The 19,440-nt window shown below is 36.5% G+C and overlaps 2 protein-coding genes across 2 annotated transcripts; one reads left to right on the top strand and one right to left on the bottom strand.

The window, feature by feature from the left end:
* The first annotated feature begins 7,661 nt into the window (after positions 1-7,661).
* Positions 7,662-8,860, top strand: LOC104883662 (chlorophyll a-b binding protein, chloroplastic). Its single transcript, XM_010668210.4, has one exon. It carries the CDS (start codon positions 7,719-7,721, stop codon positions 8,523-8,525), a length of 807 nt encoding a protein of 268 aa, XP_010666512.1. The 5' UTR covers positions 7,662-7,718; the 3' UTR covers positions 8,526-8,860.
* A 423-nt stretch (positions 8,861-9,283) lies between these two features.
* On the bottom strand, positions 9,284-13,519 carry LOC104883663 (LRR receptor-like serine/threonine-protein kinase FLS2). The gene is given in 3 exon segments (XM_010668211.4): positions 9,284-9,697; positions 9,823-12,603; positions 12,606-13,519. Coding segments are annotated over 3 exon segments (3,516 nt in total). The 5' UTR covers positions 13,003-13,519; the 3' UTR covers positions 9,284-9,359.
* Positions 13,520-19,440: the final 5,921 nt, after the last annotated feature.

The following is a 19,440-nucleotide window of genomic DNA, read 5'->3' on the forward strand; positions in this document are numbered from 1 at the left end:
CTGATTTCAAATAAAATGAGTTGAACTGAATTTACGCTGTTAGAGTAGTATATTATTGAGTCTCGGCTCATGACGTTTTGTTTTCTGTTTTAGGTGTGACAAAGCATATGCAAGGGTCATATTATGGATTATGTTGAAATGACTCTACATATATTTGGGATATTTAGAATACTCTTTATTAAGGGTAATTATCACTTTAAGTTGAGCGTATGTAAGTTCAGGAGGAAATTTTAGGCTATTATATTAATAGTGGGCCCTAACCCACAAGCTTAAGTTATGATTCCGGTGCTGATTAAGGTTTTGTACTTTTGTGGCGTTACAGAATCCCAGGTCAAGTTTCGAGACTGACCCTCACAAGTCGAACCAAGTTTAAGTCAGGTCAGTATCAGGTTAACCGAACAATCAGATTTGTTTCTTACATTCAGTAATAAAATGCTTGCACCTTTCTTCTAGAAAAAGGAAGTCGAATAACTACATGAGACAAACTATCTTGGAAGGGGTAAGCTACTAGAGCTGTCAGCTTGGTAAATAAATTGATGGTTGAACTGAAACAACTAAAATTTGAACAAAATTAAATTAAAGTAGGAGTAATTGTAACTGAAATCAACTGATAGATTATGAACTGAAACTGAAATAAATTGTGAATGAAAAATCAAAACTGAACTGCGACTGAACAGAAACAAATTGTAACTGAAAATAACTATGAAAAACTGGAAAGTTGATCGATTAACTGAACTCAACTGAACCGAATATGTAACTGAATTAACTGAACTGATTCAAAATGAAACTGAAACCTATTTAAACCGAAATTGTTTCAAACTGTTTTTTAACTGTATTCGAACCGAATTAACATGTTACCCGAATTCATGATAGTACTCCAATTCACATACAAATTTTATCTTGATAATTTTCAACTATATCAAGTAGACTGCTTTAACCCTCCAAACTCAGTTTAAATTTTACTCAATTTAATACTCCAAACTATGTTAAATAATTATAACAAAAGATGTAACTTTTTTTACATTATATATTGCAAACAATACTTTCTGTTAATACATATAATCTCAAGCAAGGAAAAATACACATAATTAGCTAGTCATCTAAACTAAGAAAGTTAAATCACCGTGTCTAAAGATTACAAGTTATATGCAAAATATTTATTCCGCCGCCTTTTTATCAAGTCTTCAATACTTGTATTTCTGATGCTCATCAAACATGACCTACAATATGAAAACGAACTTGAGCTTATACATATAGATACCAAATACGAATTACCTGCTAATGCAAACATTATCATGGTAGCAGCACACACACAATAATCTAAACACTCAATGTCCTTTTTTTAGTGACTCAATGTCTTCTATAGACTACAATGGTCAAGTCCAAACATGTGATGGTTTCACGAGAGGAAAAAATATTTCAGGAATTAAATTGAAATTAATACATGAATTAAGCAGAGAATAGGGTGTTAACAAGTCAAATCGAGACCGAAAATGTCCAAGCTCGGCTCGGCTAGAAGATTGTCAAGGACGAGCTCGGCTCGAGCTCAGAAATTTGGGCTCGGCTCGAGCTTAAGAGAACCTTACCCAAGCTCGGCTCGAAACTCAACTCGAAACTTAAAATTAAAAATAATAAAATAGAGATGGGTTGAGCTTAGAGAAACCAGGCTTTAAAAAATATGAAGCCCAACTAAGCCTTGTCGAACTCAATTGATTAATTGAGTCAAGGTTGTAGATGCCCAAGAGTCCGACCCATTAGATTAACTAGGCTCAAGCTCAACATCCACAATTCAACTCTCCATGTACACCCATCTTTATAGAGTTGATTTCTTATTACACTTAGGGGGTGTTTGGTTTGGATAGGGGAAAAGGTAAGGGTATAAGAAAGAGAAACAAGGAGAATGGAAAGGAAAACCCTTTGATTAAAAAGGTTGTTTGGGATAAAAAAAACTCATCTTCAACTTCTCACCATTCCTCCACCATGTTCCCCCTCCCTCTCTCTCTCCAAGAACCACTCCACCTCACGTTACCCCCTTCCCTCGGCTCTGCCACCTCACTGCTGTTAATAACCACCGTCCACCACCACCCATCACCACCGCCAAGTAACCATCGCTCCCATTCTTTCTTTTCTTTTCTACCACCATTGAAGGAGAAATTTGAGATTTAAAAGGTCAAATTCGACCATAAAAACTTCAGATCTAAAGTTTTTATGGCCGAATTTGACCCTTAAAGACATAATTATTGATAAGAAGGAGTATTCATCCATTCTTACTCTTGAATTTTTTTTCTTTCAAGTTTTTAGGCTTCTGGGTTTTCAAGTGTTGTTGGAGGATTTTTGGGGTGGTTGTGTTGTTTGGGAGGTTGTGGTGATGGGTTTATGGGTGCATGAGGTGGATTTGTTTCCGGTGGTTTGGTGGTGGCAATTGCTTACGGCGGCAACATGATGGTTAGGGTAGCAGGGGTGGTGGAGACAGTGGCTAGGCTGGTGGGTCGGTGGTTGGTGTGGCGGTGACGGTGGCTAGGATGGTGGGTCGGTGGTTGGTGTGGTGGTGACGGTGGCTAGGATGGTGGGTGGGTGGTTGGTATGGCGGTGACGGTGGCTAGGATGGTGGTTTGGGCGGTGGTGGTACAATGTGTGGGTGGTGGTTTGGTGGTTGGACTGGTGGTCAACCATTGGTCAAGGTGACCATGGAGTAGAGAAGGGAAAGGGTAAGTGAAACCTTAGGGGGGGGATGGGTAATGGAAGTAGAGGACTTTGGGGTAATGAGGAGGGTAAAGGGAATGATTAAACCGTGTTAACAAACAAGAAGTAAGGGAATCGACCTATTTGATTCTCTTACCCTCTCCTAAAAACCACAAACCAAACTCCCCCTTATTCTAGATTCGATGTAGGACTTTTAGAATCAGAGAATAATATCACCCTAAAGCTACCCGTAGGCGTAGACTAGTATAGGTTTTATATTTTACAAAATCTTCCCAGCGTTGCAACATCCTTTCCAAAAGGAATTACCTGCAACTACAGTAACTAGTCAACACTTCATATATTTACATAATTATTACATAGTCTTTCAGTAATTATTAGAAAATTAGAAAACAACTAAGATATGCCCGAGTTCACAAAATTATCAAAGTATAGAATTTCCAAACAAAAGTTCAAGTCTAATTTCCTTAGTACCCAATAGTGTAGGACAAAACAAACAATAAATAAGGGAAAAGTAGGTTATAGTTTGTTTTCTAAAATGATGTGAGACATTTACAATTTGCATAAATATTACCTTTGAAGTTTTCGAGGCTGCTCACAAGCTTGCGAGCCGAGCCATACATGGTTTGAGCTTGGCTCGTTAATATTTCGAGCCGAACCCAAGCTCGAGTTAGCTCGCTCGAGCCGAACTCGAGCTCGAGTTAGCTCGAGTCGAGCCCGCTCGAGCCGATCTTTGACTGAGCCGAGCTCAAATAGTTTGGGAGCAGGCTTGGCTCATTACAACCCATAGCAGAGAATTGGCAATTTATCACCATTCTATATCTAAGCATTATTCACAATACCCATATGATCAGTATCAATAAGAAAATAGGAAGCATTATCAATTCCAAAACACCAAATTCCATCAAAAAGCCAATATAAAACAAATGGAATTTCATGCAAGCATTTTAACAAACACATAGTAAGCAAAACAAAGACTCCAAAAAAAAAACCAAGAAAAGAAAACTTACGTATGCATCAAACTGACAATTAAAAAACGAGAGCGATCTAGATAAATTTCAATCTGTGTAATTGTCAAACTCATAATAAAATTTAAAACAACCCAAATATAAGTTTGACAAAATTATCGAAAATTGTAAAAAAAATTGCAGTAGAATTTCCCGACAAATTGAGAAACCTATTGAGTTTCTCCAAATCTAAGCATCATTAAAGCAAAGCATAAGAAACCAATACGAAATTATAAACTAAATGAAAAATTTAACTGCAAAACAAAAAAAAAAACATACAAATGAATCTTGAGTAAAAACGAGGAAACACTTCTATAACAACCTTGAAACAAATGCAAAATTTTATCCTGAAATTGGTTGATGGAGATAGAGAATGAATGGTATAAATGTTATAGAGGAGTATTAGAAGAAGAGGTTTCCTTTTTTTTATTTCAAAGTTTCCTTTCATTGCTAACCGGAAAGATATCCGGCTTTTAGTTTTCAGCGAAAATTTCAGCATTTAAAATTTTTGCGACAAGATTTTGAAAGTGGATGGTGGGTGAAGCAAATCATTGGTGGTAGATGAAGATATATGTTTTCTTTATTTGGCCAATCACAAGTCATTATTACTACTTGTATAGGTCTTACATTAATACTTAAGGTATTGGTTATAAAATTATATTAATCTATGATTATTTGTTTTATTAAGATAGATTTTTTATAACCTTACTTATACAATTATTTATTATTACTCATCTATAAAATAATTTAATGGGAAAATTCCTCAAGTACCCCTGAGGTTTGGCGTAATTCCCAAATTACCCCCCACATTTGGGGAATTCCTCAGATACCCCTGAGGTTTGTGTTTGTGCTCAAGATACCCTTACTATGGATGGAAACCTAACGCCGTTAGATTTTCCTCTCTTTCTCCCCAATTTTCTTTTTCTCTCTTCACCCATCATCCTCCATTGATGAACATGGAAGCTTTCTCTCTCCTCACAACCCACTCTAAAGCCCTAACCACCCAACCCCCACCACCTTCCTTTCCACCCCACCCCACCCCCGCAACCCCCACCCCCTGCCAGCCGCAGCCCCCATTCTCGCAATCTCTCTCTCTCTCCTCTATTTTTCCCAAATCCCAAATCTCTGACTGAAGAAGATCGATTTTTCTCTGGCCTGCTAACTTCACTGTTCGATCTTCTTCGTCGGGCATCGATTTCGCCACTGCTCATTAACCAAACTGAACTGGGCATCGATTTCAACTGGGTGAGGAAGGGGTGGGGTCGATTTCAACAGGGGTTTGGGCGTCGATTTGGATGGGGTGGGGTGGGGGACGGAGGGGTAGGGTTCTCGCGCCGGGGTGAGGGAAGGGGGGGCAGGCTGTGGGGGGTGGGGCTAATCTGGTGGGGGAGGCGGGGCTGCTGGGTACGATGGTGGGAGGGTGGGGAAGGGGGCTGCGGGGGTAGGGGTAGGGGTGGGGTGGGGTGGGGTGGGGAGGGGAGGGGGTTGGGTGGTTAGGGCTTTAGAGTGGGGTGGGAGGAGAGAGAAAGCTTCCATGTTCATCAATGGAGGATGATGTGTGGAGAGAGAAAAGGAAAATTGGGGAGAAAGAATAGAGGAAAACCTAACGGCGTTAGGTTTCCATCCATAGTAAGGGTATCTTGAGCACAAACACAAACATCAGGGGTATCTGAGGAATTCCCCAAATGTGGGGGTAATTTGGGAATTATGCCAAACTCCAGGGGTACCTGAGGAATTTAATTGTATTCACTTAAGTGAACTTATATAAGTTCTAACAGGCCTTAATCAATAATAGACGTTGGCTTATAGTATACTACATATACGAATTTTCGCTTCGTATCAATATCCAACTAATAAGCAATATGATTTACTACGACATAGTAATAATACTCACTCCGTTTCCTAAAGAGTTCTTCCTTAATATTGTTCCTACAGATACCAAGGAGGATCCATTTGTATGGGGTGTGGGGCGGGTAAAGTAGGAGAGAAAAAAGGGTTAAGATAAATAAACAAATAAAAGGGGTTAAAGTAGGAGAGAGAAATAAAAAGTGGGCAAAATTGAATTAATAATGTAATGTGGACCATATGATAGGGACATGAGAGGGTAAAAATGACAAAATAAATTCCAAAGAAGGAATAAAGTAAAAGAGGGAATATCTTTTGGAAAGGCACGTAAACGGAAAGATGGAGTTCTTTAGGAAACGGAGGGACTAATTAACTACTTGTTTCAATTCAATTATATGATTTGGGTTTCAAAACAAATTTAACTTAAAGAGGATTACCTTAAATAAAGTATTGTTATCCTCTATTAAGTTAATTAATTAACTTACATTGATACATTTGTTGATCCTATCCAATAACAACTCATTTTAATTCAATTGGATGTTGAGTTTCGAAATAATGAATACAACGTAATGATGATTATCTTAAACGAACTTATGCCATCTTAAATTAGCTAGTCGACTTACATTGATACATCGATCTAATCCAATATCAACTTGTTTCAATTTAAATTAGACGTTTTGAGTTTCAATATGAATTTAACTTAGAAACGATTAACTTAAATGAAGTATTGTTATATTGAACCAATCTACTGAGTTACACTTGTCTACATCTGTTGCAACTGAATTATATGCTTTCGATTCCGAAATAAATTCAACTTAAAGATGATTAACTTAAGTAGAGTACTGTTATTTTCTTGAATTAGTTTATCGACTTATATCGATACACTCATTCCAATAATAAAATGTTTCAATTTAAGTAAATGTTTTGATCAGTTTCAGTTACTGGACTGACTTATATATGTTGATACATTCATCTAATGTAACATCAATTTCTTTCAGTTTGGTTAAGATACATGAGTTTCAAATTGAATATAACTTATTAACGATTTACTTAAATGGAGTATTGTTATCTTGATTTAACTTATTGGTTCACAAAAATACCTTGAACTAATCCACGCACTATTAACTTATTTTACGTCGATTATATGTTTTCAGTTTTCAAAAGCATAGAGTTTAATGACTAGTATAGTTATATTAATCCATTGATCTAACATAGTAAGACTAAGGCATTGATCTAATCGACATTTTAAAAAATGTCTAACTCGTCTTTCGAGGAAGTTTATAAGAACTTATACTGATATGAGACGTCCTTTTTATACAAACATGATGTAATTTGTATACAACTAAAAGTTTGAATATCGACTTATATAAAATGTCTTATTTCAAATTGTCGAATATATCAGTCTTGTACACAGATATCGATGTCACTTTCATACACTTTTTTGTGAAGTACACTGCAATCGGTTGTTTTCGAGGCAAGTGTCATATTACACTTATTTGCTACATTAATTTAAATCGGATCCTGAAAAAATAAGTGGTGAAAACCCGACATGAAATTTCATTTTTATCGAACAAATACAAGAATGTGACTAATTTCTATCCGAACCGATGCGATTATTGTGGAACTTATGTCATTTTCGTCAATAACTGAAATAAACTGAAAATAACTGCAACGTGTTTTAACTACTATGGATTCAATCGTTGCTTGGTTTAAATGTTCGGGTAAAATTGTTCAAACTGCAATTGAACTGAACTAAAACTAGAAAGAAAAATAACTAAATTAAACTGAATTGAAAAATTTGTTAACTGAATCGAACTAAACTATTAATAATTTTAACTGTTGTAAACTGAATTGATATTAAATCAATTGTTTGAATATAACCATAACTGGACTGTGATACACCCAATCGCCCAACTATCCAAGTGGCAACCATTAATTGGTGGGAGTGAAATTTGCTAAATTCTGCGGACCGTCAGTTTCGTGGTAAGACCCAAGTTGACACAGCAAATCTCAATGTATGGCCATTGAAAGGCAATAACATTAAAGATAATGATCCCTTCAGATAAGGACCTTTCCCTATAAATAGGATCAATTCGCCCCATCAACCAAAATAAGCTTAAACATTAACTACTTCACTTCCTAAACTTGACATCCTCATATTGTAAAATGGCTGCTTCCACAATGGCTCTTTCTTCACCCTCCCTTGCTGGAAAGGCCGTCAAACTGGGCCCAACCGCCTGGGAAATTCTTGGTGAGGGAAGAGTGACCATGAGGAAGACTGGTGGGAAAACCAAGCCAGCAGCTTCATCAAGCAGCCCATGGTATGGCCCTGATCGTGTTAAGTATTTGGGTCCATTCTCTGGTGAGGCACCATCTTACCTCACTGGTGAATTTCCTGGTGATTACGGATGGGACACTGCTGGACTCTCAGCTGACCCAGAAACCTTTGCCAAGAACCGTGAGCTTGAGGTGATCCATTGCAGATGGGCCATGTTGGGCGCATTAGGTTGTGTATTCCCAGAGTTGTTAGCCCGCAATGGTGTTAAGTTTGGCGAGGCTGTTTGGTTCAAGGCAGGATCACAAATCTTTAGTGAGGGTGGACTTGACTACTTGGGTAACCCAAGTTTGGTACACGCACAAAGTATTCTTGCTATTTGGGCTTGCCAGGTTATTTTGATGGGTGCCGTTGAGGGCTATCGTGTTGCAGGTGGTCCACTTGGTGAGGTGGTAGATCCACTTTACCCTGGTGGTAGCTTTGATCCATTGGGCTTGGCTGATGACCCAGAGGCCTTCGCCGAATTGAAGGTGAAGGAGATTAAGAATGGTAGGTTGGCCATGTTTTCGATGTTCGGATTCTTTGTTCAAGCTATTGTTACTGGTAAAGGTCCATTGGAGAACCTTGCCGACCATCTCGCTGACCCAGTTAACAACAATGCATGGGCATTTGCAACTAACTTTGTTCCCGGCAAGTAAAGTGAAGTAGTCGCATGTCGCATGAAATATCAAAATCATTTACCTGCTGATGGATCATGGATGGGAATAGGAGGCCACAAATTGCAGCTTTATGTGGATGGAGTATGTTCTTATTGTTCGTTGTGAATTCTGATACATTAGAGCTTCAAAAGTATCATTTTCTCATGTAATTTGTAATTGTGGTAGGTAATACATTTGGCTACAAATTGTGGTAGGTAACAAGGTTATTAACAGAATGATTGGGATAATGATTTTGGAATCTCCACTTTTATAATGTAAATATCTACATTCGCTACTAAATTATTCGAGGAAAAGAGTTAATTCTGTTGTTTTCACATACTACGTATGTATTGATCAAGAAACAAAGTAGTGCTGGTGTAGGTTTATCTTTCTTTCCTTGTTTTCCTCAAAAATCTCCAAATAATGTCATTTTTGTTACAAGATTAGCAAACGAGCATGTTAGGTAGATATCATCAGTCTTGGGACATTCCCATAAACTGATAAACTTGAGCGGTGGTGAGCATGCGCAATATATGTGATCGAGCCTCTAAATACCTTATTTAGTGTGACTTGAAACAAATTTCTTATGATAGTAGTTATGAGTATTACATTTGGACCCGTTTATGTGAATATTTTTTATTGGTTATGTGTGGCTATTTCATTGTTTCATACTAAGAAAAAACTTAAAATATTTTGCATATTATAGCTCTTCAAACTTATTATTCAAAGGCTCAATCATTTGTTGCACATGGCTTCAATAATAATTGAATCACCCCTGCTCATAAAAGCGAAACATCTACTTCATCCACATTCTACTACTTGGAAGAATAATTCTCAGGGTTTGGGCATCTTGTAGTTATTTTCTAGCTTCATTAGATAAGACAACACCGAGTTTATCTCAGGTCGATTTTCAGGAGTTGGTGAGGTGCAGGACAATGCTAGCTTGAAAATTTCAATGACAATTTCTTCTTCATTTCTTGTGATACTTGAAGTTAGATCAGGGTCGACAACATGAAGTGCCTTGTCTTCTGCTATGGCTTTTTCCATGAAATGGCGCAGGGTGACCTCTTCTGTAAGACCTGTTGGCCTTTTTCTCGTGAGGAACTCGATGATTATGATTCCAAAGCTGAATATATCTACTTTGGTCGTAAGAGTCCTCATATATGCAAACTCTGCAGTAAGAAAAATACATGCTTTACTACATGTTGAATCTTTAATGTCCATATATTCAGGTTGAGGAAAATACAGTAACAGTAACAGTAACAAAAGACTGCAAAATGTTGTGCAGTAGAATTACCTGGTGCCATATAGCCAACTGTGCCTTTAAATGATGACGTTGTTGTACTGTTATGAGCATTCGGCAAATGAACACCCAGCATCCGAGCAGTTCCAAAGTCGCTAACATGGGCTTCCCAATCTCCATCCAAGAGAATATTTGAAGGCTTCAAGTCACAATGAATTATGGGAAAGTCGTAACCCGAATGCAAGTAAGCTAATCCTTTAGCTATCGAGATACAAACTTCAATTCTCTTCGGTAATGTCCATTTCGAGCGATCTGCTGAAGGGTGATGGATGATCTGCTCTAAATTCCCGTTCTCCATGTACTCAAGAACTAGTGCTTTCAACTTTCTACTCTCCCAAGCGTAGCCAATCACCTTAACTAAGTTTCGGTGTCTCAGCTGACTCAATATTTTGGCTTCTCTGTAGAAACACTTGTCAGATTCTGCTGCAAATTGTACCAAATTCAACTTCTTTATAGCTACAGTTCGTCCATCTTCTAATCTGCCCTGATAGACAGTGCTTAGATTGCTGGTACCAAGAACACGACTTTCACTGAAGTAATCAGTTGCAATTTCTATGTTCTTTGTATCAAATCTCTTCAATGTTAAAGCTGCAGCATTATCTATTTCTGGTGTCCCAGCTTCTTCAATACTTCTCTTCGGACTGTGCTGTCGCTGTTTGTAAAGTAGGACGAGTAATGCAACAAATAATAAAACTGATGCACACAGTATGGGTATCAGAATTAAAAGGCTTTTCCTGTGTAAAGAACTAAGGATGCTTTTCTTAGTACAGGAACCAAGAAATTTGGTTCCACAAAGTCCTTTGTTTCCTGCAAAACTTGATGCAGGAAAGTTGCGGAATACACCATATTGTGGAATAGCACCTGCAAGCTGATTGTATGAGACATTCAAATATGTTAAGCTTGACAGGTTACCGAGGTTCTCTGGGATTTCCCCATTTAATTGATTTTGTGAAAGGTCAAGTGAATTCAGGTGCACCAGCTTTGCCAAACTTGCTGGAATATGGCCCTTCAGCTGGTTTCTTGACAGGTTTATGCTTGCTAGAGGATTTGTCGCATCGAATATGTCTTCTACAAGAGGACCTGAAAACTCATTCACCGACATATCAAGGCTCAACAGGTTTCTGCAGCCTCTAAGAGTTGCTGGAAGTGGTCCCGAGAAATTATTATTTGATATGTCAATGAACTGTACCATCTCCAATGAACCAATATCATCAGAAATCGTTCCGGACAGAGAATTGTGTGATAAGTTCAGGTAACTTTGCAATTCTTTCATGCTTGCAAAAACTGGTCCTGGAACTGAGCCACTGAGATTGTTGACAGAGAGATCCAACATTGTAAGGCGGCTAAGTTTAGCAATACTTACCGGGATGGACCCGTGGAACTTGTTTCCACCCAGGTTTAAGGTCGAAAGAAGCTCCAGATTTGAGAGAGAATCTGAAACTGGACCACTTAATAGATTGTTCTGCAACTCTAATATAGTAAGCTGTTTCAATTGGAACAACTCCTCTGGAATTTCACCTTCTAGTTCATTATCATGCAAGGTTAGGGCTTGGAGAAGAGTGAGCTTGGAAAGTTCAGGTGGAACTTTCCCTGACAACCTGTTCCTGTCAATCTGTAATGTAAATAACTTGGTAAGATTACCAATTTCTGGTGGAATCTTACCAGTAAATGAATTCGCATGTAGTTGCAACCTCGTTAGATTACTCAATTTTCCGATACTTGGATGGAGCGTACCACTGAAGTTGTTTCCAGCCAAATCAAGAGTTTCAAGACTAGAGCAGTCAAAGATATCATCTGGTATGTCACCAAACATAGAATTGTTTGATACCGAAAAGAATGTCATGTCAGATAATTTCCCTAAACCATATGGGAGCTCACCGGTTAACCTATTAAAACCGAGACTTACAGCAAGAAGTTGTGTGCAATTTGTTATACTAGAAGGAACAGGACCACTAAGTTGGTTTCCATTCAAGGTAAGGTTCTTCAAGTTATAAAGCTCCCCAATATCGGATGGTATTTCTCCTGTTAGGAAATTGATACTTGCAGAGAAATACGTCAAGTTTTTCAGGTTGGTTAAGGAAGATGGAAGTGAACCACTAAAATTGTTGGAGTGCAGCATCAACATTTCTAAAGACAGTAAAGACCCGATTTCAGAAGGTAACTTTCCAGTTAACTCATTATTTGAGATCTGCAAATGTGTTAATGACTTGCAGTTAAACAAGGACTTGGGGATTTCTGAATTCAACTTATTTTTGTACAACCTTAACTTTTGCAGGTGAACTAAATTTCCAAGCTCAGGAGGGATTCTTCCTACAAAATTGTTACTGTACATGTTGAGAAGTGTAAGATTCTTGCACTGCCCAATTTCAGGTGGGATTTGTCCATAAAACAAGTTCTCAAAAAGCTGAAGTGTTTCTAAATTTTTCAAGTTCCCTATCCCTGAAGGAATTCTGCCTGATAATTGGTTTTGACTCAGGTCTAAAACTCTCAACACTGTCAACCTTCCTACGGAATCAGGTATGGGACCTATAAAGCTGTTAGTATAACCAATAAAAACTTGAAGAGACGCTAGATTTCCTATGTTCGACGGAATTTTACCAGTAAAATTATTGTTGTTTAATCCAAGTGCTCCTAAAGCTAAGCAATTCGTGATACTGTCAGGAATACTTCCATTGAGGAAGTTGTTCCCTAAGTCTAGTGATTGCAAGTTTTGAAGGTTTTCTAGTTGAGGTGGAATGTTGCCAGAGAGTGCATTATCAAAGAGGGTAAGTTTACGAGTTGAGAACAGTTTCCAAGTTCAGCAGGAATTTGTCCAACAAAAGCATTAGTAGTTAGATCAAGAACCTGAAGTTTTGACAGGTTACCGAGAAAACTCGAGATTGTTCCCTGGAGCTGCTTTTCAGTCAGAGATATCGCAATCACATTGTTTGTGGATGGGTCACACGATATACCAGTCCAGTTGCAGTGGTGGCTGCTGCTATTCCACCCGGCAAGAGAGCGAAGAGGGTCGTTGGTGATCGAGTTCTTGAACGCCTGCAACGCTTCTGCTTCAACCTGCAGGTCAGTTTCTGCTGATACAACTGTATTTACTGTGAAACAGAGAATTAGTAGAATGTAAGTGGTGAGGAAACTGGTATTTTGGGATGGCATTTTTGTGTTATTGAGAGAGTACATCACTTTATGAGTAAATCTGATATATAAATGATCTTGCTCATAAAATCAAAACTTGACTCATGAATTATATTGAGTGGAACCGTGTTTCAACCATATAGATGTACTATTTAGTCCTTAAGAGTCAAGCCGGAATTGAAATAGAGTTCCCAAAGGGAGTTGACCATTTATAGATACACTCCACTACTGCATAATGGAATGAAGTTAAATATACAGCTGTGTGGAGCAGCATGGGTATCAATTGGAATCTAGTCCTACCCACTGTTTTGGTAAAACGTCAACTTGCTAGCACTTTGTTCTCAAATCTCAACATACTTTTCACAAATTTCTTTTGTATCACTATGATTTGTAAAAACTATCATATTTTTAACTGATGGTCAATAGATAAGACTAAATTTGACAAAGTTGACTTTTTCTCCGCAAAATATTATGTTAGTCTTTTAAATTTTTTTTAGTGAAAGTATTGGGTCAGACCGTCTGACCCAATATTCTCGTCAGACGGGCTGAGCCCAGTTCACTCTGTTACTCTTTTTCAGCTACACAGAAGTTGCCGCTTCTTCATCCTCTCCGTAGCCTGGTCTCCACAAGTCCTCCCTCTTTCTCTTCCTCCATTATCTCTTCATCCCTCCTTTTCTCTCCTCCCAATTGCTCTCACCAACTTCACACCCAAATTCCATCATTAACTCATTTCAGGATTTGATTCTCATCATCTATGGCTGAGTTACGGATTTTGTTCATTGGGTTTCTCGTTGGGGTATTCTAATGCACCCTTGATGTTCATCAGTTTGTGGATGTTCAACTTTTGCTCAGAATTTTCTTCAGGATGCTAATGCTTGTTTGGCTCTTCATAGAAAGTCGGATTTCTTGCGTGGCTCTACATTATCCTTCCTCTTCTCTGATGTATTGATGGCATTTGTGTTTTTTTGCCCTTGAACATGGCAACTGGAGTTTTGGTCCAGTTGGTAATGTAATTTGTATTGTATATTCGAAGCTTTTCCCAGTAATGAGAGAGGAATTGAAATTATCAAAAAAAAAAAATGCTTGTTTGGCTTTCGCTCGAGATCACCCCGCTTTGTTGTGGTTAGTGAACTTTTTACTGAGGTTAGTGTTTTGTTTTCTTTTCAGTTGGTCTTTCTTTTCTTTCAGTTGGACTTTCTTTTCTTTCAGTTAGACTTTCTTTTCTTTCAGTTAGACTTTGTTTTCTTTCAGTTAGACTTTCTTTTCTTTCAGTTGGACTTTCTTTTCTTTCAGTTGGACCAACTGAAAGAAATAATGGGCCAACTGAAAGAAATAATGGACTAATGAAACAAAATGAAGACTACCTGAAGAAAAATGTAGACTACCTGAAAAAGAATAAAGACCAACTGTAACCCAAGTAAGTCTAACTGAAGCACAAAAACCCACTGAAAAACAAAGAAGACTAACTGAAAACAAAATGAAGACTACCTGAAAAAAAATTGGAACCACCTGAGAAAAAATGAAGACTACCTGAAAAAAATTGGAACCACCTGAAAGTCGTCCGACCAAGATTATGGTCGGACGAGTCCGACACAATACGTTCTCTTTTTTTTATCTTACTTTAATTTAGAGAAAAAATATATATTGACTTCAGCTAGATGTAGTCCGACTCAATACTTAATCTGAACATTATAAATCCGAATTTTATCCAATCCTAAATCCAAACCTAGCTCAAAAGAAATATATGTCCAAAACTATATGACCTAAAATGATTTGCCGGAATACAATCTAAACAAGCTCCTCGTCACCTCACATGATGACATGATTTACAAAATGTTTTTTTATCTAAGTTCAAGCTTGTTCGTCACGGGTGTTTAAAGGGGCATTGAGCTAGGGGGCTAATCTTGGAAGGGGCTGAATCTTGGTAGAATGGAAAGAAAAGAAAAATTTTAGGGGAAAAATTTTTTTTTTCTTCAAGTTCACATCTAGAATTACGCTCCACCAGCGAAACTGTCTTCTCCTCTCAATCTCATTCCCTTTCTCTCTCCGAGATCCAAACTCTTCTTCTCATTTCCAAACATATCTCTAGACACCATTAAACTCATAAAAAATTTCATATTTACCTAAATTTTAGACCGGTATTAACATTAAATTTCCTAGACCTTCTCTTAATTATGACAACGGGAATTTCTTTCTACAATTTAAATAGGGCTAAATCACATCTGAATGATGCAGTAGGAACTATAGGAAAATATTGAAGTTAATGTTATCATTAATACTTTTGCACCTCGAAGAGTTGATATAATCCATATATTTTTTTTATTGGTTTTTAATATTATTTATTAATTGATGACATATAAGTTGCTTGAATAATTTTTTTTGGTTATTTTATTAGTGAAAGTGTATCCTCTTCAACAACGAATTATGATAATATAATTATTATCATATGTTTTTATTTTGTTCTATTATACTAAGTATATTATATATATTTTTTAAAGGGACCCATTTTACTATTTTATTTATGGTCCCAAAAAGATCGGGTTCAAGGATATCTAAGTTGTGAGTTATACATGCTTTTTTATTATCACTTTAGAAATGTTATAATCCAAATAAAGAATGAACCGTATTTTCTTAGGAAAATTGATAACTTTTCCAAACATCTAATATAGGATTTGAATTCAGATAAGGTGATATAAATTAATATTAGGGCAAATGTTACCTAGTGGACAGATTGCCTACTCATAACAGGAAATCAAAAAATAATTGTTGATAAAGAGTTGAATTCTACTATCTCAAAATAAGAAGAATAATCAGAGTTTTACCAACAATCTTCTATAATTTTAATATTTAATGTTTCAAAGTAAACCACAATAAAATCTTATAATTATATGTAACTATAAAGACATTGACAAAATTTTTGATATCTAACAATTTCATTAAAAGTAATAACATTATCTTACCCCAATTTCATGAAATTGTTATATTTAGCCGCAAATCCATATAGTTTTTAAAACAACTTATCATGCCGTAAAATCTGTTTTCCAATTTTGCACTCGACATAATATTATGAAAAGGTAATAAAATTAATTATTAAATTTATAAATAATAACATATTTGATAATTGTAACTGACGAGGAAAATCATCCAAGCCAAAATACTAGTTTAATTTTATTAGTAGTAGGTAAACCACCCACTCGATTAACCAAGTTAAAGTAAAGAATTAAATGCTATAAAAGATTTATTCAATTTTTCTTTTGATAGAAAAACTTCCATCTATTGTAATATATACAAGTGTACAATATTGTTAATTGTGTACCCTCAACTAAATGACATAAATTGTGCCTTCCAAAAAAGAAAAGGAAAATAAAGAAAAAACTAAATACCCCATCCATCCTACAATAATTTAAACGCTTTTTTATGTTCAAATTAGTTTGTACACTTCTATTTTTGGCATGGTTTTGCTTAGTAGCTAGTGATAATAAGCTTGGTATGTTTGTGAATACTTCGATTTCGGCTCGGTCAAAAGTCGGCTCGTTGTGGCTTGACTCGAGACCTTAACGAGTCGAGCTAAGTTATGACAAGCTCGGCTTGAAACGCTCGTGAACAGGATCGATAACTTTTTATATATGGAAATAATGTATTATGTATGTATACATAAATATATCAATTCAAATAATAAGTTAATAATTTTATTATCAAAGAATAAAATAAAAAATATATAAAAAAAAGAAATATAAAGAACATGAGTTAACTAAATATAACGTACAATAAGTCAAGTTTGTTTGTGAACAACTCGATAACGGCTCGATCAACAATTGATCAAAGCTCGACACTGTCACAGTTAGGTTCGTCAAGTTTTGAGTTTGGCTCGAGTTCGAATAAATTTAAATGAACTCCAGCCGAGCTAACCAGAGTGGGAGCTCAACTCGACCGATAAGCACTTGTAGTCCCGCTAATACGATATATATTAATCATGTTATACTCTTTTGCCTCCCACTCTATCTTTATCAATAAACAAATTATCCAATTTTCTCTCTACTTCAATAAAAAATACTCAACCAACTCCTATCGTAGTTATATTTTTTAATAAAATTACATTTAATAACTATATTAGAACTTATCATCTTGAATCACATGTCTTAACAAATGTTCAGATATTTGTGTAATGGAGGGAGTAACAAAAATTATCGCCTTACGTAATTGTTCCATTGGTTCTAATGGGTGTGACGGAGGGAGTAACAAAAATTATCGTCTTACGTAATTGTTCCATTGGTTTTATTGTGCAATTTGCAGAGTAAACTAGAAGAGAAAGGGTAAAAAAACTAGCTTCAGCAAGGAGGGCGAAGATTCCCCCGACGTGGTCTTGTTCCTTATCTGGCCTCTTTCGGATTCACGGGTGTCAAAACTCCAACAATATTGACATACATGATACAACACCACAGAAAGTCGGGAAAGTATAACAAAAAAAACACTATTAGGACAATCCAAACCTACCCATGCACATGATGCAGATATATTATGGGATTCAACTCTACACAAGTTTGGACTTTTAATATTAATAATCTTATATCAATGAATTTATAAAACGTTTAATTAATCAACTATACCTATAATCAATAATTAAAATTTCCCACTCTTGTCGAGTTGTAGTAGAGATCCAGAAGACATATTATGTCCAAGATGCTATTTCTAAAAAATGAACACACACATATATATAAACATATATATATATATGTATATATATGTATATATATGTATATATATATATATATATATGTATATATATATGTATGTATATATATATATATGTATATATATATATATTATATGTATATATATATATATTATATGTATATATATATATATATATATGTATATATATATATATGATATATATATATATATATATGTATATATATATATATATATATCGGTTATTTCACCAAATACCCCTGACAAATCAAGAAATTCACAATATACCCTCAATGTTTCAACAATTCACCATATACCCCTGACATTTAATTTTTTTGCACCAGTTACCCTTTCCGTTAACGGCCGTTAACTGGAGTTAAGTTTGAAACTTATTGCACCATATACCCCTACAGTAAACTTATTGCACCAAATACCCTTTTTGTCATAACGGCTAATTTTCCAGATTTAAAAAAACTAGCCGTTGGGTTTTATCTTATAAATGTAGTTGCTTTTTTGACTGTTTAGCATCCTCATTTGTTAGCAATGAGTTCACATACTAAAAGTTCATCCTCTTCTCATGAATATCCATATGTTAAGGTCCGTAATTGTTACTGTAGTTGTAGAAGAAGATTTAGCATTCGAAGTTCAGAGAGCTCAACAAATCCAAGCAGGCTATACTATAAGTGTGATGATTGCAACAACTTCAAATGGTGCAAAGGGACATTTGAACAAAATAGAGGAAGTGTGTATGAAGAAGAAGAAGATAGTGCAGCAAGTACACAGTTGGGAGAAGAAGTGAAGCAACTTAGGAAGAAACTTAAACAACAACAAAAATTAATGCAAGCAACAATTAAAGTAGGTGTAATCATGTTTGTGGTATTGATATTTGTAATCTTGAAGTGAAGCACATAGTAGCTTTACAAAAGTAGTTTGGGCTCTTGGCCTCTAGCACTGTAATCCAATTTGCAAGTTAATGCACAAAAAAATTCTAATCCATATTGTTTGCATAAGTAATGAGTGCTAATCCCAATTGTTATACAAAAAGTTATAATCCCAATTTCAACCCCAAAAAACTGTACAAAATAGTAAGTTATCACTTCTTGCCTCTCTTAGGTGCTGCTTCACTGGTGGAAGCTCCATCTGCCCTGGAAGTCTTCTTGGTTCTCTTAGGTGCTGCTTGACTGGTGGAAGTTCCATTTGCCTTTCTCTTGGACCCTTCCCCTTCCCTTTATCAGTCCCACAGGTTCTGGAGTTGTGGCCCACTTCCTTGCATTTTTTGCACCTAACTGAGCTGTGCCTCTTCCCTTTCTTAGCTTCATTAGGCGCTCTTCTTCTTTGCTTCACAGGTCTGCCAGGTGGTCTCTTGATATCAGGTGGTGCAATTTGAGGGAGGTTGAAGTCAGGCCATTGAGTGGGGTCAGGCATAGGGTGGATATGATCCCCATATGTGAGCTTGTATGCTGCCCCCTTGAAAAATGGGGATACAAAGTCAGCAGGCTCAAGCCTTTGATTGAATATAACCCTTAGAGCATGTTTGCAAGGGATGCCTGAGCCTTGCCATTTCCCACACCCACACTTATAGTTTGTAAGTGTAATAGGGAAGGTGACATTGCCATCCCTAACCTCATACTCACCACCTCCACATGATGTGGCATAGCAGAACCTTGACTCATCACTCCTTGTTTCTAATATCCTCTTTGCATAGTCTGTGAGATCATTAGGACCTATGTCCACAGCTTTATCAAACCTTGCCCCAGTCCTCTTCATGCACCATATTCTTATTTCTAAAAA

Source organism: Beta vulgaris, chromosome 8, assembly GCF_026745355.1.
Source record: "Beta vulgaris subsp. vulgaris cultivar EL10 chromosome 8, EL10.2, whole genome shotgun sequence".
NCBI lineage: Eukaryota > Viridiplantae > Streptophyta > Magnoliopsida > Caryophyllales > Amaranthaceae > Beta > Beta vulgaris.

What these genes read in the sequence shown, in the direction of transcription:
- LOC104883662 (XM_010668210.4), top strand. Translation starts at nt 7,719, where the DNA reads ATGGCTGCTTCCACAATGGCTCTTTCTTCACCCTCCCTTGCTGGAAAG.